Source organism: Capricornis sumatraensis, chromosome 5, assembly GCF_032405125.1.
Source record: "Capricornis sumatraensis isolate serow.1 chromosome 5, serow.2, whole genome shotgun sequence".
In the NCBI taxonomy this organism is placed as follows: Eukaryota; Metazoa; Chordata; class Mammalia; order Artiodactyla; family Bovidae; genus Capricornis; species Capricornis sumatraensis.
In genome coordinates this window covers 85,562,360-85,582,658 of record NC_091073.1, presented here as the reverse complement: position 1 = coordinate 85,582,658, position 20,299 = coordinate 85,562,360, and the positions used below count along the sequence as shown (strand labels likewise).

General features: G+C 41.3%; 1 protein-coding gene across 1 annotated transcript in view; it reads left to right on the top strand.

The window, feature by feature from the left end:
- The window catches only part of SUGCT (succinyl-CoA:glutarate-CoA transferase), a 766,325-nt gene that overhangs the window by 148,441 nt on the left and 597,585 nt on the right, over window positions 1-20,299 (top strand). The window contains exon 9 of the mRNA XM_068972899.1: window positions 2,862-2,957. Within this exon, the coding sequence (XP_068829000.1) occupies window positions 2,862-2,957 (96 nt within the window). The remainder of the gene's footprint in view (window positions 1-2,861; window positions 2,958-20,299) is intronic.

Below are 20,299 nucleotides of genomic sequence, written 5' to 3'. Positions count from 1 at the left end.
AATGGTACTGATGAACCTATTTTCTGATCAGGAATAGCGAGGCAGACGTAGAGAATGGACTTGTGCACACAGCAGGGGAAGGAGAGGGTGCAATGAATTGGGAAAGTAGCACTGACATCTATACACTGTCATGTGTAAAGTAGCTGGCTAGTGGGAGCTGCTGTATAGCACGGGGAGCTCAGCTTGGTGCTCGGTGATGACCTAAATGAGTGGGGTGGGGGTGGATGGGAGGGAGGCTCCAAAGGGAGGGGATATGTGTATACTTATAGCTGATTCACGTTGTTGTATAGCAGAACCTAACACAACATTGTTAAGCAATTATCCTCCAATTAAAAAAAAATAACAACAACAGCAATAACAAACACACAAACAAAAACCTTTGGCCATCCAGTCAGCCCACAAGTTGATGCAGTCCTTTCTGTTGTTGGCCTATTGACTATCACTTGACTTTGAAATTAGAAAAGTGAAACTGGCAAGCCCTGTGTGACTTTTTGCTTGCAGGGAATCACCTTTATTAATGTGAATTCTTGACCTCTAGTGGCACCAGAGCTCCTTAGAGAGTGACTTTCACTAGACCTTTTGAAAGCAACAACACCTCCACTCCCCAACATAGCTATTATCAAAGAGGCACCTTTCTTACAGTAAAACTTCAAACTTGAGAAAATGTCCCCAATTTCAGGAAGAGCCTTCATGGGAAAATGACTTCTGTTGTATCCCTGGTATCTTTTCTTATGCTACATTGTCAAGAAATATAATATAGTCAGAGATATAGACCTTGGGAACAAATTTAGACCGTTTACTAATTTGCAAATTGTGTTCTATGTTCACATTTCCTAGGGTGGCATTGTAAGGTCGTCTGTACTTCAGCCAGTCCATGGGGGGGTATTAGTTGCTTATGTATTATTTATACATTATTTGTTTGATACATGAATTATGCCCTTTTTTTAGACAAAAAAGTTTTGAAACTAGTTTGGGTCTAATGCCCAAGATTTTATAGAGAAAGTGTCTAAAGGTCAATGAGGTTAAATTATATACTTACAGTTGACAGAAATTAGGAACCATGAGTCTGGACTTCCCATCCAGTACATTTTTTACTACAAAATGTTGATTTGATTTTCCATTTTGAAAGACACAGAAGTGATCTGTGAAATGGTGATTAGCACCAGGCAGCCCCGGGCAGCCCTGGAATGCTCCATGGTTCAAATGCCCAAGACCAGATGGAGGTCCAGAAGTGGATGACTCAAAGTTTATTAGTTTTGCCACCTGGGCAGTACAGCCAAACCAGCTGCCACGAGGCAGTTCCAATTTCAGCAGATCAGTAAATGAACATAAAAGTGAGTGTAAATCCCAAGAAAAAAGTAAAGTAAAGGAGAATGACTGCTGCTGTCGCAAGGAGATTCATCTAGGCTGCTGCTGCTGCTAAGTCGCTTCAGTCGTGTCCGACTCTGTGCGACCCTGTAGACGGCAGCCTACCAGGCTCCCCCATCCCTGGGATTCTCCAGGCAAGAACACTGGAGTGGGTTGCCATGTCCTTCTCCAATGCATGAAAGTGAAAAGCGAAAGTGAAGTCGCTCAGTTGTGTCCGACTCTTCGAGACCCCATGGACTACAGCCTACCATGCTCCTCCATCCATGGGATTTTCCAGGAAAGAGTACTGGAGTGGGGTGCCATTGCCTTCTCTGCATCCAGGCTGAGCCCCCCATTTATAACTCTTGTAGGAGACACAGCTCCCAAGCCAGGTAGAGGGCAAGGACAGGTTGCAGAACCAAGCCCTGAAAAAAATCATTCCTTGAGTTGCTCCACAAGCCAGTCTTCAAATGGGATGTTTCTTCTGTTGGCTTGGTAGATTCCTGATCACATCTGATGATAATAGAATAAGAAAAGCCAGCCTATGCAATATCATGATGGTGCTATGAGGCCAGAAGCTTTTTTTCTTTCAAACTATGGAAAGTTGTTATTTGGTTACCTCTTTTCCATAGTTCTGGGCCCTTGCAGGCATGGATAATCATTGGAACATAAGCCCTTTGTGGCAGGTCACCAGAAATCAAGTCATTATCCTTATATGGAATTCAATAATTACAGGTTTTCAATTTCTGTATATGAAATACTGTAAGAGTCAGAGGTTGACCCTACAGTTTTAGATGACCCTTTAAGAGATCTGTAGTTCTTGAAAGCTGAAACAAGTATAATAATGAGGATATGGGCCTAGGGCCATTTTGAAAGAAGTCCAGTAATTTTTATTTGAGAATGATTAATTAATTAATTTAAAAAGTTAAATAATCTTGATCCTCTGTGCCAGGAAGAATGCTTTGGGGAAGAGGAACAGAAAGCTTGACTGAACCGACTTAACAAAATAGAGGTTTACTATTTTTTTTTCTTGTTATGAGAAGTTTAGAGGGTTGTGGCACCTGATCAGTTCATTTGCCCAATGATGATGCAGGCTCTTTGTGTGTCATCTTGATGGAAAGAAAAAGGGGAAAGTAATATACTAGTTGCTGATGTATTTTGCAATGACTTTGATGCTGAAGGCTGGACCAGGGTTCCATCCACTGGGTCAATTTCTGCCTTCAGATGATCTTTTCAGGAGCGGGTGTTTCTGTGTTTATATTTCTCAGTTGACCATTACTCAGGACTTAGTCTCACGCAGTAATGTAATACTGCTCTGTTTTTCTTTGTGTGATGAAAGTGTGGTTGCCTGCATATTTTCTAACCAAGCAGAACAGTTTTCTCTTTCTGTTTTTTTTTCCTTTTACAATGACATGAAGTGAAATCAAATGAGAATGTTCCTATTATGACCTTTTATTTATAAATAGAAATAAACAAGCTTCTTCTTCTTCTTTCTTTTTTTTTTTTCCTGGTAGGTGGCGTGTTTGACCCAGGTAGCTGCTAATTATCTTATTGGCCGAAAGGAAGCAAAAAGGTGGGGCACAGCTCATGGCAGTATTGTTCCTTACCAGGTAAGAAGACAGTATAGGATCAGGCTACTAGAATCTGCAGTTTTGTATGACATGAGTTTAATAAATGATTCCCTCTTTTAAAAAAGCAAAAAACTTTCAGTGTATTCTGTCATATATCTTTGACTCTAACAAGGTTCTGTTGTTCACTTCAAATTCTGTGTTTTGCACATTTCTTCATCAGAAGATTAGTAACAGGACACTTAAATGGATCAAAAGAACTTGCTGAAAGTGAGTGACTTTTGGATTCATATGATGGTTTGCTTTTGTTTTTCACCAAAAAGAGGCACTGATTATAGCCATTTTATAAAGCCTGGTCTGTTCATCATGTCAATTAAAAACCAAATGTTACCTACCCCAGCTGACAGTAATATTCTCACAGGCATGGAGAAAGACAAAAATTTGCGGGTGCCAGATCTTCAGTTTTTGAGCAAAGCAGATGGTTCAGGAACTGCTGTTCTTTATTAAGTGTCTAAACTTGTCCTCAGAAATTCTTGACTTTGGCTAGTGTGAATGAATATGTGAAGAAACCATGATCTTTCAAAAATAAAAACAAAAACTCGTGTTCAGCCTCTTCAACAGAGGACAATGTTGGAAACCAGGGTAATTCATTTCAAATGATGGATATTCAGGCTGCAGTTTTTGATACATATGGACAAAGTATCTTTGAGTTGCAAGGTTTTCTAGTAAAATTCCAAATCACAGCATATAAGGAGGTGTTCACCATATTCAAGTTTAAGGTGTATAGTCTATTTTTTGCTTATTTTAAAAGTTAGAATGTCTTTAAAAAATGCTTTATATACACCTCTGTATCCCTCCTGGGTGTTTATACTGAGAGCTCTGGTTCTTTGGTGTGCTTCTCAATTATTTCTCTTTGAGGTGAAAAAAAATTTAGATTCCTTGGCTTTTATTATTATAGGTAAGAAATATGGAAGACTCTGTGTGTGTGTGTGTGTGTGTATTTCTATTCTTGGAAGACAGAACATGTACTTTTGCTTCTTGAATTGTCCCAGTCACATAAAATGGGATACTGTGCTTATTTGATCAGTTGATTGCAGCTTTATAATCTATAAGAAATAAGAGAAGATTGACTAGTCTTTCCTCAGAAGCCCAGAATTAATGTTTCCTCTTGGTGGAGAATGAGTTCAGCACTGTGATTAAGGAATAAATGCAAATTTAGCTTGAATGAAACTAGCCTACCAAGATGGATCCTTGATATGCTTGTAGAAACTGGTCTGTTTTCAATTTTTAAAATAGATCTGGGAAATATTTTTATGGGTGAATTACAGGATAATTATGATTCAGTTTTCTGTAATAATTACAGCTTTGCATCTCATTTGTGTTGTCTGAGTTTTGAGCTGAAAGTCTATAATGGAAGATTCTGAGGCTCTTGGGAATAGTTTAGGCATCCACTTCATTCCCCTCACTTTTGTGTTGAACCCTATCTGAGGGATCAGGGACCTCAAATGCATGAAATAGAAATTTTTGAAAAGTAATGCTCTTTGATTTGTGTATTATTTTGTATACATGTAGTTCTTAACGCCTTAGGTTGATTATCCACTTGAGCTCTTTGCTCCCTGTTTTTTGTCTGCCACCTTGTTGAAAATGGGGCTTTCTTGGTAGCTCAGTTGGTAAAGAATCTGTCTGCAATGTGGGAGACCTGGGTTTGATCCCTGGGTTGGGAAGATCCCCTGGAGAAGGCAAAGGATACCCACTCCAGTATTCTGGCCTGAAGAATTCCATGGACTGTATAGTCCATGGGGTCATGAAGAGTAGGACACAACTGAGCAACTTTCACTTTTTGTTGAATATGAGTAGATTAAACAAGGCTTCCCAGGTGGCTCAGTGGTAAAGAATCCACCTGCCAATGCAGGAGATGCAGGTTCAGTCCCTGGGTGGGGAAGATCCTCTGGAGAAGGAGATGGCAACCTTCTCCAATATTGTTACCTGGAAAATTCCATGGACAGAGGAGCCTGGCAGGCTACACTCCATGTGGTCACGAAGAGTCACACAACTTAGTGACTAGAAAACAACAACACAATTATCAATGGGGCCACTCCTCTTTTGATATATGACTACCATCTACCATGATTGTTGTTGTTGAGTCGCTAAGTTGTGTCAGACTCTTTGTGACCTAATGGACTACAGCACACCAGACTTCCTTGTTCTTCACCATCTCCCGGAGCTTGCTCAGACTCATGTGCACTGAATCACTATGCCATCCAACCATCTTATCCTCTGTTGTTCCCTTCATCTCCTGCCTTCAGTCTTTCCCAACATCAGGGTCTTTTCTAATGAATCGGCTCTACATGTCAGGTGGCTAAAGTTTTGGAGCTTCAGCTTCAGCATCAGTCCTTCCAATGAACATCCAGGACTGATTTCCTTTAGGACTGACTGGTTTGATCTCCTTTCAGTCCAAGGGACTACCATGATAATCTCTTAATTTAATAGCACATATGTATACCAAACTGTCTCCCAGGGCTCTTCAATATCCTGGGAGCCTCTGTTTGCATGTTCTCCTCTGTTTTCTGGGCTCATGATCCATACTCATCTCCAATAACTATAATTATCCTCTCTAGTATTATAGAAGATCCATTCACAGGTACGCTAAAAGCATAGGAGATTATACTGAATATTTTGAAGAAAAATGGAGTTCTTTTATAGATGAAAATTATACAATCTCCATTAGGACTTTCACCTCTAATAGAAGTATACTGAGCCATTTCTGTATTCCCGAGAAGACTCCCTCTCCCCCAGTCCATATTACCTGCTGCAGGACTTGAGGGAGCCCACTGAGTTACATGCGTTCTTTCAGCTATGCTGTTGCCTCCACGATCAGTATAAACTGCCCAAGAGACCAACCTGGAGAATGAGACCACAGCCACAATATCCTTCCCTTACAAGACTGCGAGAATGAATTCTGTTGTTCCGTACACATTTGCCTCCATCATTACCAGGACTCTGAGCCTTCCAGGCCATCTGTTATCACCTGGACAATGACTCCCAAATGGCTCTGTTCACCTCTTCCTTTGACCCAGTCATTTCTTCTGTTATCAGTCTTGGTGGTCTAGGATCCACATAGCAAACCAAAGCAACAGCCTGGCTTCTCATAGCCTCCTGTCGCTCTTAATGATCTTTCCCTGTTGATACGCATGGATCCCAGCCACTTATCTCTCTTAAAGGTGAACACGAATCATTTGGAAGTCCTGTTAAGATGGTGATTCTGTTTCTAGGCAATGTTGATGTTGCCCATCACAATGATAAGATTGTAGATCTAGACCTTCCTATTTTTGATGACTGCACCATCTCATTTATATTCCGCTGGCAAATCCCAGTGCTAATTGGATGTAACAGTCCATCTATTCTGTGCCTGTGCTGAAGTGGTGAATATGGCTGGAAAAAACATAACTACCAGGTTATGTTCTCACTCTCTATTCAAGGCTATCTCTCCATCTTACTTAGAAATCTAGCTATATTCACCTACATATTTATCATCTCTCTTGGAGGTGACTATTTCACACCTCTCTCTTGAAACTGTCCTCTTCTCTCCTCATCCTTAGCCAAAGACTTTGTCCCATATGACACTAAAAATTGATGCAATTGGAAAAGAACTGCTTCCTTTTTGTTCTCAAGACATCATTGCCTCTTATCACAGTAGATGAACCCCCTTTTCATGTTTTTAGCTCTCTATAGGCATTGGGAAGCATCTCCCAAAAAAGATGTCCATTTCACTATAGCAGACTGGAATGCAAAAGTAGGAAGTAAAGAAACACCTGGGGTAACAGGCAAATTTAGCCTTGGAATGCGGAATGAAGCAGGGCAAAGACTAATAGAGTTTTGCCAAGAGAATGCACTGGTCATAGCAAACACCCTCTTCCAACAACACAATAGAAGACTCTACACATGGATATCACCAGATGGTCAACACTGAAATCAGATTGATTATATTCTTTGCAGCCAAAAATGGAGAAGCTCTAAACATTCAGCAAAAACAAGACTGGGAGCTGACTGTGGCTCAGATCATGAACTCCTTATTGCCAAATTCAGACTTAAATTGAAGAAAGTAGGGAAAACCACTAGACCATTCACATATGACCTAAATCAAATCCTTATGATTATACAGTAGAAATGAGAAATAAAGATAGACAGAGTGCCTGATGAACTATGGACTGAGGTTTGTGACATAGTACAGGAGACAGGGATCAAGACCATCCCCATGGAAAAGAAATGCAAAAAAGCAAAATGGTTGTCTAAGGAGGCCTTACAAATAGCTGTGAGAAGAAGAGAGTTCAGTTCAGTTCAGTTCAGTCTCTCAGTCGTGTCCGACTCTTTATGACCCCATGAATCACAGCACGCTAGGCCTCCCTGTCCATTACCAACTCCCAGAGTTCACTCAAACTAATGTCCATCGAGTTGGTGATGCCATCCAGCCATCTCATCCTCTGTTGTCCCCTTCTCTCCCTGCCCCCAATCCCTCCCAGCATCAGAGTCTTTTCCAATGAGTCAACTCTTCGCATGAGGTGGCTAAAGTGCTGGAGGTTCAGCTTTAGCATCATTCCTTACAATGAATACCCAGGACTGATCTCCCTTAGGATGCACTGGTTGGATCTCCTTGCAGTCCAACAGAATTTCAAGAGTCTTCTCCAACACCACAGTTCAAAAGCATCCATTTCTCTGCACTCAGCTTTCTTCACAGTCCAACTCTTACATCCATACATGACCACTGGAAAAACCATAGCCTTCACTAGACAGACCTTTGTTGGCAAAGTAATGTCTCTGCTTTTGAATATGCTGTCTAGGTTGGTCTAACTTTCCTTCCAAGGAGTAAGTGTCTCTTAAATTCCTGGCTGCAATCACCATCTGCAGTGATTTTGGAGCCCAAAAAATAAAGTCTGCCACTGTTTCCACTGTTTCCCCATCTATTTCCCATGAAGTGATGGGACCAGATGCCATGATCTTCGTTTTCTGAATGTTGAGCTTTAAGCCAACTTTTTCACTCTCCTCTCTCACTTTCATTGAGAGGCTTTGGAGTTCCTCTTCACTTTCTGCCATAAGGGTGGTGTCATCTGCATATCTGAGGTTATTGATATTTCTCCCGGCATCTTGATTCCAGCTTGTGCTTCTTCCAGCCCAGCGTTTCTCATGATGTGCTCTGCATAGAAGTTAAATAAGCAGGGTGACAATATACAGCCTTCTCATACTCCTTTTCCTATTTGGAACCAGTCTGTTGTTCCATTACCAGTTCTAACTGTTGCTTCCTGACCTGCATATAGGTTTCTCAAGAGGCAGGTCAGGGGGTCTGGTATTCCCATCTCTTGAAGAATTTTCCACAGTTTATTGTGATCCACACAGTCAATGGCTTTGGCATAGTCAATAAAGCAGAAATAGATGTTTTTCTGGAACTCTCTTGCTTTTTCAATGATCCAGCAGATGTTGGCAACTTGATCCTCTGCCTTTTCTAAAACCAGCTTGAACATCTGGAAGTTCATGGTTCACGTATTGCTAAAGCCTGGCTTGGAGAATTTTGAGCATTACTTTACTAGCATGTGAGATGAGCGCAATTGTGCGGTAGTTTGAGCATTCTTTGGCATTGCCTTTCTTTGGGATTGGAATGAAAACTGACCTTTTCCAGTCCTGTGGCCAAGGCTGAGTTTTCCAAATGTGCTGGGATATTGAGTGCAGCACTTTCACAGCATCATCTTTCAGGATTTGAAATAGCTCAACTGGCATTCCTTCACCTCCACCAGCTTTGTTTGTAGTGATGCTTTCTAAGGCTCACTTGACTTCACATTCCAGGATGTCTGGCTCTAGGTGAGTGATCACACCATCGTGATTATCTGGGTCGTGAAGATCTTTTTTATACAGTTCGTCTGTGTATTCTTGCCATCTCTTCTTAATATCTTCTGCTTCTGTTAGGTCCATACCATTTCTGTCCTTCACTGAGCCCGTCTTTGCATGAAATGTTCCTTTGGTGTCTCTAATTTTCTTGAAGAGATCTCCAGTCTTTCCCATGCTGTTGTTTTCCTCTGTTTCTTTGCATTGATTGCTGAGGAAGGCTTTCTTATCTCTTCTTGCTATTCTTTGGAACTCTGCATTCAGATGCTTATATCTTTCCTTTTCTCCTTTGCTCTTCGCTTTTCTTCTTTTCACAACTATTTGTAAGGCCTCCTTAGAAAACCATTTTGTCTTTTTTCATTTCTTTTCCATGGGGATGGTCTTGATCCCTGTTTCATGTACAATGTCAGGAACCTCAGTCCATAGTTCATCAGGCACTCTATCTATCAGATCTAGTCCCTTAAATCTATCTCACTTTCACTGTATAATCATAAGGGAGTTGATTTAGGTCATACCTGAATGGTCTAGTGGTTTTCCCTAGTTTCTTCAATTTAAGTGTGAGTTTGGCAATAAGGAGTTCATGATCTGAGCCACAGTCAGCTCCCGGTCTTGTTTTTGCCCACTGTATAGTACTTCTCCATCTTTGGCTGCAAAGAATATAATCAATCTGATTTTGGTGTTGACCATCTCGTGATGTCCATGTGTAGAGTCTTCTATTGTGTTGTTGGAAGAGGGTGTTTGCTATGACCAGTGCGTTCTCTTGGCAAAACTCTATTAGCTTTTGCCCTGCTTCATTCCGTATTCCAAGGCCAAATTTGTCTGTTACCCCAGGTGTTTCTTGACTTCCTACTTTTGCATTCCAGTCCCCTATGATAAAAAGGACATCTTCTTTGGGTGTTAGTTCTAAAAGGTCTTGTAGGTCTTCATAGAACCATTCAACTTCAGCTTCTTCAGCATTACTGGTTGAGGAATAGGCTTGGATTACTGTGATATTGAATGGTTTGCCTTGGAAAGGTACGGAGATCATTCTGTTGTTTTTGAGATTGCATCCAAGTACTGGGCTTCCCTAGTGGCTCAGAGGTTAAAGCATCTGCCTGGAATGCAGGAGACTGGGGTTCGATCCCTGGGTTGGGAAGATTCCCTAGAGAAGGGAATGGCAACTGACACCAGTACTCTTGCCTGGAGAATCCCATGGAGGGAGGAGCCTGGTAGGCTACAGTCCATGGGGTCGCAAAGAGTCGGACACGACTGAGCGACTTCACTTTCACTTTCTTTCACTGCATTTTAGACTCTTTCATTGCATTATGGCTACTCTATTTCTTCTAAGGGATTCCTGCCCACAGTATATAATGGTCATCTGAGTTAAATTCACCCATTCCAACACATTTTAGTTCGCTGATTCCTAGAATGTCGACGGTCACTCTTGCCATCTCCTGTTTGACCACTTCCAATTTGCCTTGATTCATGGACCTAACATTCCAGGTTCCTATGCAATATTGATTTTTACAATATTGGACCTTGCTTCTGTCACCAGTCACATCCACAGCTGGGTATTGTTTTTGCTTTGGCTCTATGCGTTCATTCTTTCTGGAGTTATTTCTCCACTGATCTCCAGTAGCATATTGGGCACCTACTGACCTGGGGAGTTCCTCTTTCAGTATCCTATCATTTTGCCTTTTCATACTGTTCATGGGGTTCTCAAGGCATACTGAAGTGGTTTGCCATTCCCTTCTCCAGTGGATCACATTCTGTCAGGCCTCTTCACCATGACTCACCCGTCTTGGGTGGCCCCACAGGGAATGACTTAGTTTCATTGAGTTAGAGCAGGCTGTGGTCCGTGTGGTTAGATTGACTAGTTTTCTGTGATTATGGTTTCAGTGTGTCTGCCATCTGATGCCCTCTTCCAACACTTATCATCTTACTTGGGTTTCTCTTACCTTGGACGTGGGATATCTCTTCACGGCTGCTCCAGCAAAGCACAGCTGCTGCTCCTTACCTTGAATGAGGGGTGTCTCCTCACCGCCACCCCTGTTGACCTTGAACGTGGAGTAGATCCTCTAAGGCAAAAGCGAAGGAGAAAAGGAAAGATATAAGCATCTGAATGCAGAGTTCCAAAGAATAGCAAGAAGAGATAAGAAAGCCTTCCTCAGCAATCAATGCAAAGAAACAGAGGAAAACAACAGCATGGGAAAGACTGGAGATCTCTTCAAGAAAATTAGAGACACCAAAGGAACATTTCATGCAAAGACGGGCTCAGTGAAGGACAGAAATGGTATGGACCTAACAGAAGCAGAAGATATTAAGAAGAGATGGCAAGAATACACAGACGAACTGTATAAAAAAGATCTTCACGACCCAGATAATCACGATGGTGTGATCACTCACCTAGAGCCAGACATCCTGGAATGTGAAGTCAAGTGAGCCTTAGAAAGCATCACTACAAACAAAGCTGGTGGAGGTGAAGGAATGCCAGTTGAGCTATTTCAAATCCTGAAAGATGATGCTGTGAAAGTGCTGCACTCAATATCCCAGCACATTTGGAAAACTCAGCCTTGGCCACAGGACTGGAAAAGGTCAGTTTTCATTCCAATCCCAAAGAAAGGCAATGCCAAAGAATGCTCAAACTACCGCACAATTGCGCTCATCTCACATGCTAGTAAAGTAATGCTCAAAATTCTCCAAGCCAGGCTTTAGCAATATGTGAACCATGAACTTCCAGATGTTCAAGCTGGTTTTAGAAAAGGCAGAGGAACCAGAGATCAAGTTGCCAACATCTGCTGGATCATCGAAAAAGCAAGAGAGTTCCAGAAAAACATCTATTTCTGCTTTATTGACTATGCCAAAGCCATTGACTGTGTGGATCACAATAAACTGTGGAAAATTCTTCAAGAGATGGGAATACCAGACCCCCTGACCTGCCTCTTGAGAAACCTATATGCATGTCAGGAAGCAACAGTTAGAACTGGTAATGGAACAACAGACTGGTTCCAAATAGGAAAAGGAGTACGAGAAGGCTGTATATTGTCACCCTGCTTATTTAACTTCTATGCAGAGCACATCATGAGAAACGCTGGGCTGGAAGAAGCACAAGCTGGAATCAAGATGCCGGGAGAAATATCAATAACCTCAGATATGCAGATGACACCACCCTTATGGCAGAAAGTGAAGAGGAACTCCAAAGCCTCTCGATGAAAGTGAGAGAGGAGAGTGAAAAAGTTGGCTTAAAGCTCAACATTCAGAAAACGAAGATCATGGCATCTGGTCCCATCACTTCATGGGAAATAGATGGGGAAACAGTGGAAACAGTGGCAGACTTTATTTTTTGGGCTCCAAAATCACTGCAGATGGTGATTGCAGCCAGGAATTTAAGAGACACTTACTCCTTGGAAGGAAATTTATGACTAACCTAGATAGCATGTTAAAAGCAGAGGCATTACTTTGCCAACAAAGTTCCGTCTAGTTAAGGCTGTAGTTTTTCTAGTGGTCATGTATGGATGTGAGAGTTAGACTGTGAAGAAAACTGAGCACCAAAGAATTGATGCTTTTGAACTGTGGTGTTGGAGAAGACTCTTGAAATTCTGTTGGACTGCAAGGAAATCCAACCAGTCCATTCTGAAGGAGATCAGTCCTGGGTATTCATTGGAAGGAATGATGCTAAAGCTGAAACTTCAATTCTTTGGCTACCACAGGTGAAGAATTGAGTCATTGGAAAAGATCCTGATGCTGGGAGGGATTGGGGGCAGGGAGAGAAGGGGACAACAGAGGATGAGATGGCTGGATGGCATCACTGACTCGATGGAGAGGAGTTTGTGTAAACTCTGGGAGTTGGTGATGGACAGGGAGGCCTGGGGTGCTGTGATTCATGGCATTGCAAAGAGTCAGACACGACTGAGCGACTGAACTGAACTGAACTAAAAGGCATTGCTTGTGCTCTTGAAATCTTCCGTCCCCTGTGTTATCCATCAGTTTCCATCTTTTACCTTAAAAAAAAAACCTAGCCTTGGACACCGCCTTCAACTAAACCTTAATCCCGAACTCCAGGGCATGTCTTACTCCATTTTCTGTCCTATTTCTTCCTTCTCTTAATTATATTACACAGCTCTTCCACAGTGGTGGGTGGTGTCCACTGGAAGGAAGCACTGCACCTTGTGTTGCATAGTGCTATTTGTGCCTCACAGGTAAAGAGATCTTACAGTACCCTGAAACCTCAGGAGTCTGGGTGCTGTGGACTAGCTAGGGGAAGACGACTTTCTGGATCGTTCATTCATAAGAATAGTCTTATGCTTTATCCTGAATGTATCAAGTGTAGGGCCTTCAAAGAGAATTTTTCCTTTAAATGGCTTGTTAATTCACCTGGTGATTTCTTTTAAATATAGCCCCCAAGACTTCCAATTCATGAGAGTGAAGAAAACAGTTATTCAGATAGTTAAATAAAATCATGTCTCCCTTTCTTCTGTATGAGCTCACTCACCCAAGGAGCAGATCAAGAAGCAGTGCTGTGTTATTTCTGGTAGGGACATTATACTGTATATTTAATTTGGCATAAGCAGAAACTTAGGCAGTAAATTCCAAGTTTGAAGAGATGCAGCACTTTACTTTCATTCCTTAGAAAAACGTCAAAATGATGTTAAATCGTAGCAGATTAGGTAACCTTGGGAATCTTTTTTTTTTTTAACCCATGTTTAAGAGTTTTTAAAAAGCCAAAATGTGAATGACACACATTTGTTTCTTCTTGTATGAATTGTTTTTGTACCATAGTTGCACTAAAACGTTCATTCACGGAAGTTTGAAAGTACAATTGAAGCAAGCATATGATTGTAATGTATATCTTATTAAATTAATAGATTGATAATGACAGTAATAATAATCATGCTGGCTTTCACTGAACACATACTATGTAACTGGGATATATATATGTATTTTTTTCTTTCTCATTTTACATGGATGAAATGGACATTTAGAGAGATAAAGCTGTAGCTGGGAAAGTCAAAGGGCCTGGGTTGGAACTATGATTTTCAGTTTTCAAAACTTGTTTCCTCTCTCACTGTAATCAAACTGTGGTTCTTTTGATGCTCCTCACAGTGTGGCTACCTGTCTTAGGTTCTTCAGCAAATAGAATTCTTCTGAGCTGTTTCTCTTTGACAAGGTGCATGTGAGCATGCTCAGTCATGTCTGACTCTTTGTGACCCCATGGGCTATAGCCCACCAGGCTCCTCTGTCCATGGAATTCTCCAGGCAAGAATACTGGAGTGGGTTGTCATTTCCTTCCCTAGGGGATCTTCCCGACTGACCCAGGGGTTGAACCCACATCTCAGGTTCAGCCTCAGTCGCAGGTAGATTCTTTACCACTTCAGCCATCTGTGAAGCCCCTCTTTGACAAACACCCTGTTTATTATAAGTTTAGAGGGTCTCAAACCTAATTAGTGACCTGGCTATAGAAGGATATTTGAATTCTGAGCCATGTGCCTCTGAGCTATGTGCCAGTTGTAGGCTGGGCATCTCTGAACTATGTGCCAGTTGTAGGCTCCCATCTACTGAGTTTTCATTCATACTTTCAAATGACTCCTGATAAATAAACCATAGTTTCTTGAGCCCCCTGTGGAATAGATGCTGTTTTATTAATAGTTCAGGAAGCCTTCCAAATAAGGAAGAACCAGGCACTTGATTTCAAAGAACTCAGAGGCAATATAGCAAGTGCAGCTGAGAGGATTTGAGCTTTGGAGTCAGACAGACATGGGCTCCTCACTTGGCTTTGCCACTTAATGGTGTGAAATCTTGGACAAGTCTTTTCTATCCCTGGTGTTAGATGCTCCTATGCAAAAAATGGTGATGGTGATAGTTGGTTCCATTTTCATTGATGCATTTAAATGAGATATACTGCATGCTCAGAGTTTCGTGTAGTACTTGACTCTAATAAGTGTTTGATGAAAGGTGGTCTGTTACTATATCTGTAGGTGAAATGATAATTATACCTTTTAAAAACAGATTCTAGGAAACTGTGAAATAGTTCCCTATGAATATGACCCATGACAGCTTAGGGGCAGAGTAAATAAACATACATAGCTTATTTTCTTTCTTAATTCAATTTCCACTTTTATTTCTTCTTTTTCTTTTCTTTTGAAAATAAAAAGGAGGACGATGTTCTGTGGTACTTTTCTGTTTAAAAAAAACTATCCTCAGACCTTTTTTAGAAATTGTGGTATTGAGCCATTGCCCAAATGTAGCATTATTGAAAGAAAGGCAGTTTGAAGAGAATAAGATATCGCACCACCACTCAAATGTCGAAGGGAATAGGGCTTCTAGTTTACTGAAGTGTTTAGTTAATTAAGATTTACTATAAATTCATACTTAATGATGGAGAAGGCAGTGGCAAGCCATTCCAGTACTCTTGCCTAGAAAATCCCATGGACGGAGGAGCCTGGTAGGCTGCAGTCCATGGGGTCACTAAGAGTAGGACACGACTGAGCGACTTCACTTTCACTTTTCACTTTCATGCGTTGGAGAAGGAAATGGCAACCCACTCCAGTGTTCTTGCCTGGAGAACCCCAGGGACAAGGGAGCCTGGTGAACTGCCGTCTATGGGGTCTCACAAAGTGGGACATGACTGAAGCAATTTAGCAGCAGCAGCAGCAGCAGCAGCAGCAGTAGCAGCAGCATACTTTATGAAATTAAACATGACAAAAATGATTTTCAAAAGTAATCTCTGAGGAGCCCACAAGGGAGCCTATTTCTATAAAAGATACATACCTACTTCTTTGAGAACCAAAAATTGTGGAGATTTCTCCTTCTGTTTTAAAAAGTGAGAGAATGACAGAATTTTCTGAACATTTGTTTCATGTAACCTTAAGATTACAGTGAACTTTGATAATCTCTACCCAGTAAAAAATGCCTGAAGATTTTTTATTGGGAACAAAGGTGCAAGTGATAGCAAATAGGTTATGTTTCAGAGGTTTCTGCAAACTTTTGGAACTTAGCACTGACAGGTTAGAATATTCGAATTTTTTTTTTTTTTTTAAATTTAAGGCATGAATTGTCTGAATTTCCCCTATCCCTTTTGTTCTAAAGTTTTTCTCCAGGCAGCTTTTGATTATTTGCTTTAAAGTTTATTTTTGTCTTAATCCTTATGAATCTGAGATTCTTCTTAAAACAAAACAAAATCATTTATTTGAAGATCTTGGTTACTTTGAAACCACTTGGCTAGGATTCTGCCACAGTCTTAAGAGCATAAGTAACCGGGCAGTCCAACAGGCAGATAAAATTAGGGCAGACATTTCAGCTACTGGCAAGATGGCTGCCACCCTTTCAGGTTCCCATTAGAAAATCTTCAGCTTTCTCTGATTTAAAATAAAATCCCTAAATTTAAAAGATTAATAAATTAGGTAATATGATGTTTAAGGAGAGCATGTTGTACAAATAATAAACATATTTGACTGTTCAAAAACTATTGTCATTTTTAAAAATCAGTATTGCCTGTAACTGATAAATATGGTCTCTTTAATACATTTCACTAAGAGGTAAAATATAAAGTTGGACCATAAAGAAGGCTGAGCACTGAAGAGTTAACGCTTTTGAATTATGGTGCTGGAGAAGACTCTTGAGAGTCCCTTGGCTTGCAAGAAGATCAAACCAGTCAATCCTAAAGGAAATCAACCCTGAATATTCATTGGAAGGACTGATGCTGAAGCTGAAGCTCTGATACTTTGGCTACCTGATGTGGAGAGCTGACTCATTGGAAAAGACCCTGATGTTGGGAAAGATTGAAGACAAAAGAAGAAGAGGGCAACAGAGGATGAGATGGTGAGATAGCATTACTGACTCAATGGACATGAATTTGAGCAAACCACAGGAGACAGTGGAGTACAGAGGAACCTGGCATGCTGCAGTCCATGTGGTCACAAAGAGTAGGACACAACTTAATGACTGAACAACAACAATAAAAGTAAAAAGAGGCACAAGGAAAGGCATTGATTCACAAGGAATAAATCTGAAATTCATTTAGGATCTTACCAGTTTCTCTTGCATTCTCAATATTCTTCTCAATATATGTGCAGAATTGATGGGACTGTATGTTGTCTTATGCTTATCAAATTTGGCTAAAATGATTCTAAATAATCAAATGCCACTTTGAGTATTCAGCTAAGTAATAATATTATTGACTAAATAATATTGTATTATAATAATCAGTGTCATCACCATCAGTAACATTTATTGAATGATTGCTGTGTCTGTTATTAAGTATCAGTACTTTATATATATTAATTCTATCCTCACAGCAGCACTGTGGATTAAATATAGCTACCATCCTCACTGTCAGATGAGGAAACTGAGGCTTGAGAGGTTAGGTAACTTGCCTGAGGTCACATGTAAGTGTGTAGCTGGGATTCAAACCAAGGTAGGTGGTTTAGTCACTAAGTCGTGTCCGACTTTTGTGACCCTATGGACTATAGCCTGCCAGGCCCCTCTGTCCATGGGATTCTCCAGGCAAGCACTCTGGAGTGGGTTGCCATTTCCTTCTCTAGCTGATATATAGGCAGATGATGTGATGCTACTTACTTCAACTGACATGTGTAGTTTCATTGTCTTCATCCAACTTTTGAGAAAGAATTATGTGACATTTTCTTCTACATAATTTCCCCTTTAGGACTGCCAAGAGCAATTGAAGAGGTATCAATAATTCTGTTGTTTACTCCTTACCAGGATCCTTAATTATGCCTTAATAGCAAATTTCATTTGGGAAATCAGGTTGTACACCTTTTGAAGAAATCCTCTGATTGCCTATGCTAAATCTGTAGTAGATTTAAAATCAAGTTATAGTGGAACAGCCATCTCCTGCTCCATCTATGTCATGGGAACAGTACTGTCCTTGAGCAGTAGAGGAGCTTGAGATGGCCTTAGCTATTGTGAGGCTTGTAGTTTCTGGTTTCCAAGTGGTATTTCTGTGAGTTTTGGAGGCTTTGGCAGGAATTGGGGTGGGAAGAAGTGAACATGGGGAGGAGAGAAGGAGCATGGGGTAGGGCAGAAGCCAGATAGGCAGATATGCAAGTGCTCCAACCCCTTTTCAATCAGAGCAGCTCCACTTTTTGTTTATTTGGAAAACAGGGTCCATCACTTAACAATGATTATTTGTTATAGAACAAGCGACCTGTACTGAAGGTCCCACAGGACCAAAAAGTGTGTTTTTTACACATCTCTGTGTGTGTTTCCTTCTTGTTGGTGGTTCCTAGAATCAGTAAAGGGTCTAATCCAGCTGAGATGGAGGTTTTGGCAGGAGTTTGTATGAGGCCTCGCAGAGCCCCTCTGTGGAGGAGCACACACGTTACCTCCCAGCTGAGTCTAGCCCGGTATCTCTGTGCAGAGGTCAAGGCTCTTTGCTTTCAAGTTGTGGTGCTGGAGACGACTCTTGAGATACCCGTGGACAGTAAGGAGATCAAACCAGTCAGTCTTAAAGGACATCAACCCTGATTTTTCATTGGAAGGACTGATGCTGAAGCTCTAATAATTTGGCCACCTGATGTGAACAGCTGACTCATTGGAAAAGAGCCTGGTGCTGAGAAAGATTGAGGGCAAGAGGAGAAGGGGATGACAGAGAATGAGATGGTTAGATAGCATCACCGACTCAATGGGCATGAGTTTGAGCAAACTCCAGGAGAGAGTGAAGGACAGAGAAGCCTGGTGGGCTGCAGTCCATGGGGTCACAAGGAGTCGGACACGACTTAGTGACTGAAAAGCAAGGCTCTTTGGCTCAGGTTAATCATGTGAGACTGGATTCCAGAAACAGTTGGACCTGGGGATGTCCAGGGCGAACGCTGTTGAAATCCTGAGTAGGTGTGCTTAGCACTGATACAATATCCTGATGGCTCCCTGCTCAGGTGCAGTTTACCTGGGGGGAAAGAACTGTGTTCTGATGTGGTACAAATTACTCTTATAATATAACTCAGTATTGGGCCCAAAAGGATACAATGAAAGAACAGCTATATGATGTTAAGTTCTGAAGTTAACGTATGTATGTTGGAGACTTGAGCACATCATGTCCACATATATAAATGTGGCTGTGAAGTATGGTCTCTCCCCTCCTAGTTCTGTTTCTGGCATTTAGGAGAAGGGGTTTTGCTGCAGGGAATGTGCTCAGACAGAGGAGTTGCTATGTGTGCAAGCTGAGTGGGGCTCAGTTCAGTTCAGTTCAGTTTAGTCACTCAGTTGTGTCCGACTCTTTGCGACCCCATGAATTGCAGCACTCCAGGCTTCCCTGTCCATCACCAACTCCCGGAGTTTACGCAAACTCCTGTCCATCGAGTCAGTGATGCCATCCAGCCATCTCATCCTCTGTCGTCCCTTCTCCTCCTGCCCCCAATCCCTCCCAGCATCATGGTCTTTTCCAATGAGTCAACTCTTCACATGAGGTGGCCAAAGTATTGGACTTTCAGCTTTAGCATCAGTCCTTCCAATGAACACCCAGGACTGATCTCCTTCAGAATGGACTGGTTGGATCTCCTTGCAGTCCAAGGGACTCTAAAGAGTCTTCTCCAACACCACAGTTCAAAAGCATCAATTCTTCGGCACTCAGCTTTCTTCACAGTCCAACTCTCACATCCATACATGACCACTGGAAAAATCATAGTCTTGACTAGATGGACCTTTGTTGGCAAAGTAATGTTTCTGCTTTTCAATATGCTATCTAGGTTGGTCATAACTTTTCTTCCAAGGAGTAAGCGTCTTTTAATTTCATGGCTGCAGTCACCATCTGCACTGATTTTGGAGTCCAAAAAGTAAAGTCTGACACTGTTTCCACTGTTTCCCCATCTATTTCCCATGAAGTGATAGGACCAGATGCCATGATCTTAGGTTTTTCAGAAATCATGTTAATACTTCATTTGACCTAATTTTATTTTTTTTATTTTTTTTTTTATTTTTTTTTTAGATTTTTTTTTTTTAATTAAATTTTAAAATCTTTAATTCTTACATGTGTTCCCAAACATGAAACCCAAAAATTTTTTTATCGGGGTATAGTTGATTAATGTTGTGTTAGTTTTAGGTATACAGTGAAGTAAATCAGTTACACATACACACGTATCCACCCTTTTTTAGATTCTTTTCCCATATCGGCCTTGACAGAGCGCTGAGTAAAATCCCCTGTGCTATATGCAGCAGGTCCTTATTGGTTTTCTATTTGATACATGCTTGTGCTCAGTCACTTCAGTTGTGTTTGACTCTTTGCGACCCTGTGCACTGCAGCATGCCAGGCTCCTCTACCCATGAGATTCTCCAGGCAAGAATACTGGAGTGGGTTGCCATGCCCTCCTCCAGGGGATCTTCCCGACCCAGGGATTGAACCTGAATCTCCTATGTCTCCTGCACTGTAGGTGGATTCTTTATCCATTGATTCATTTGGGAAGTCCATTTTATACATATTAGCGTATATATGTCAATCCTAGTCTTCATTCTCCTAATTTTAACTGGGAAATTATCTTCAGGTGTGTCTTGCCTCTTCTCTTTCTTGAGTGTGAAAGCAG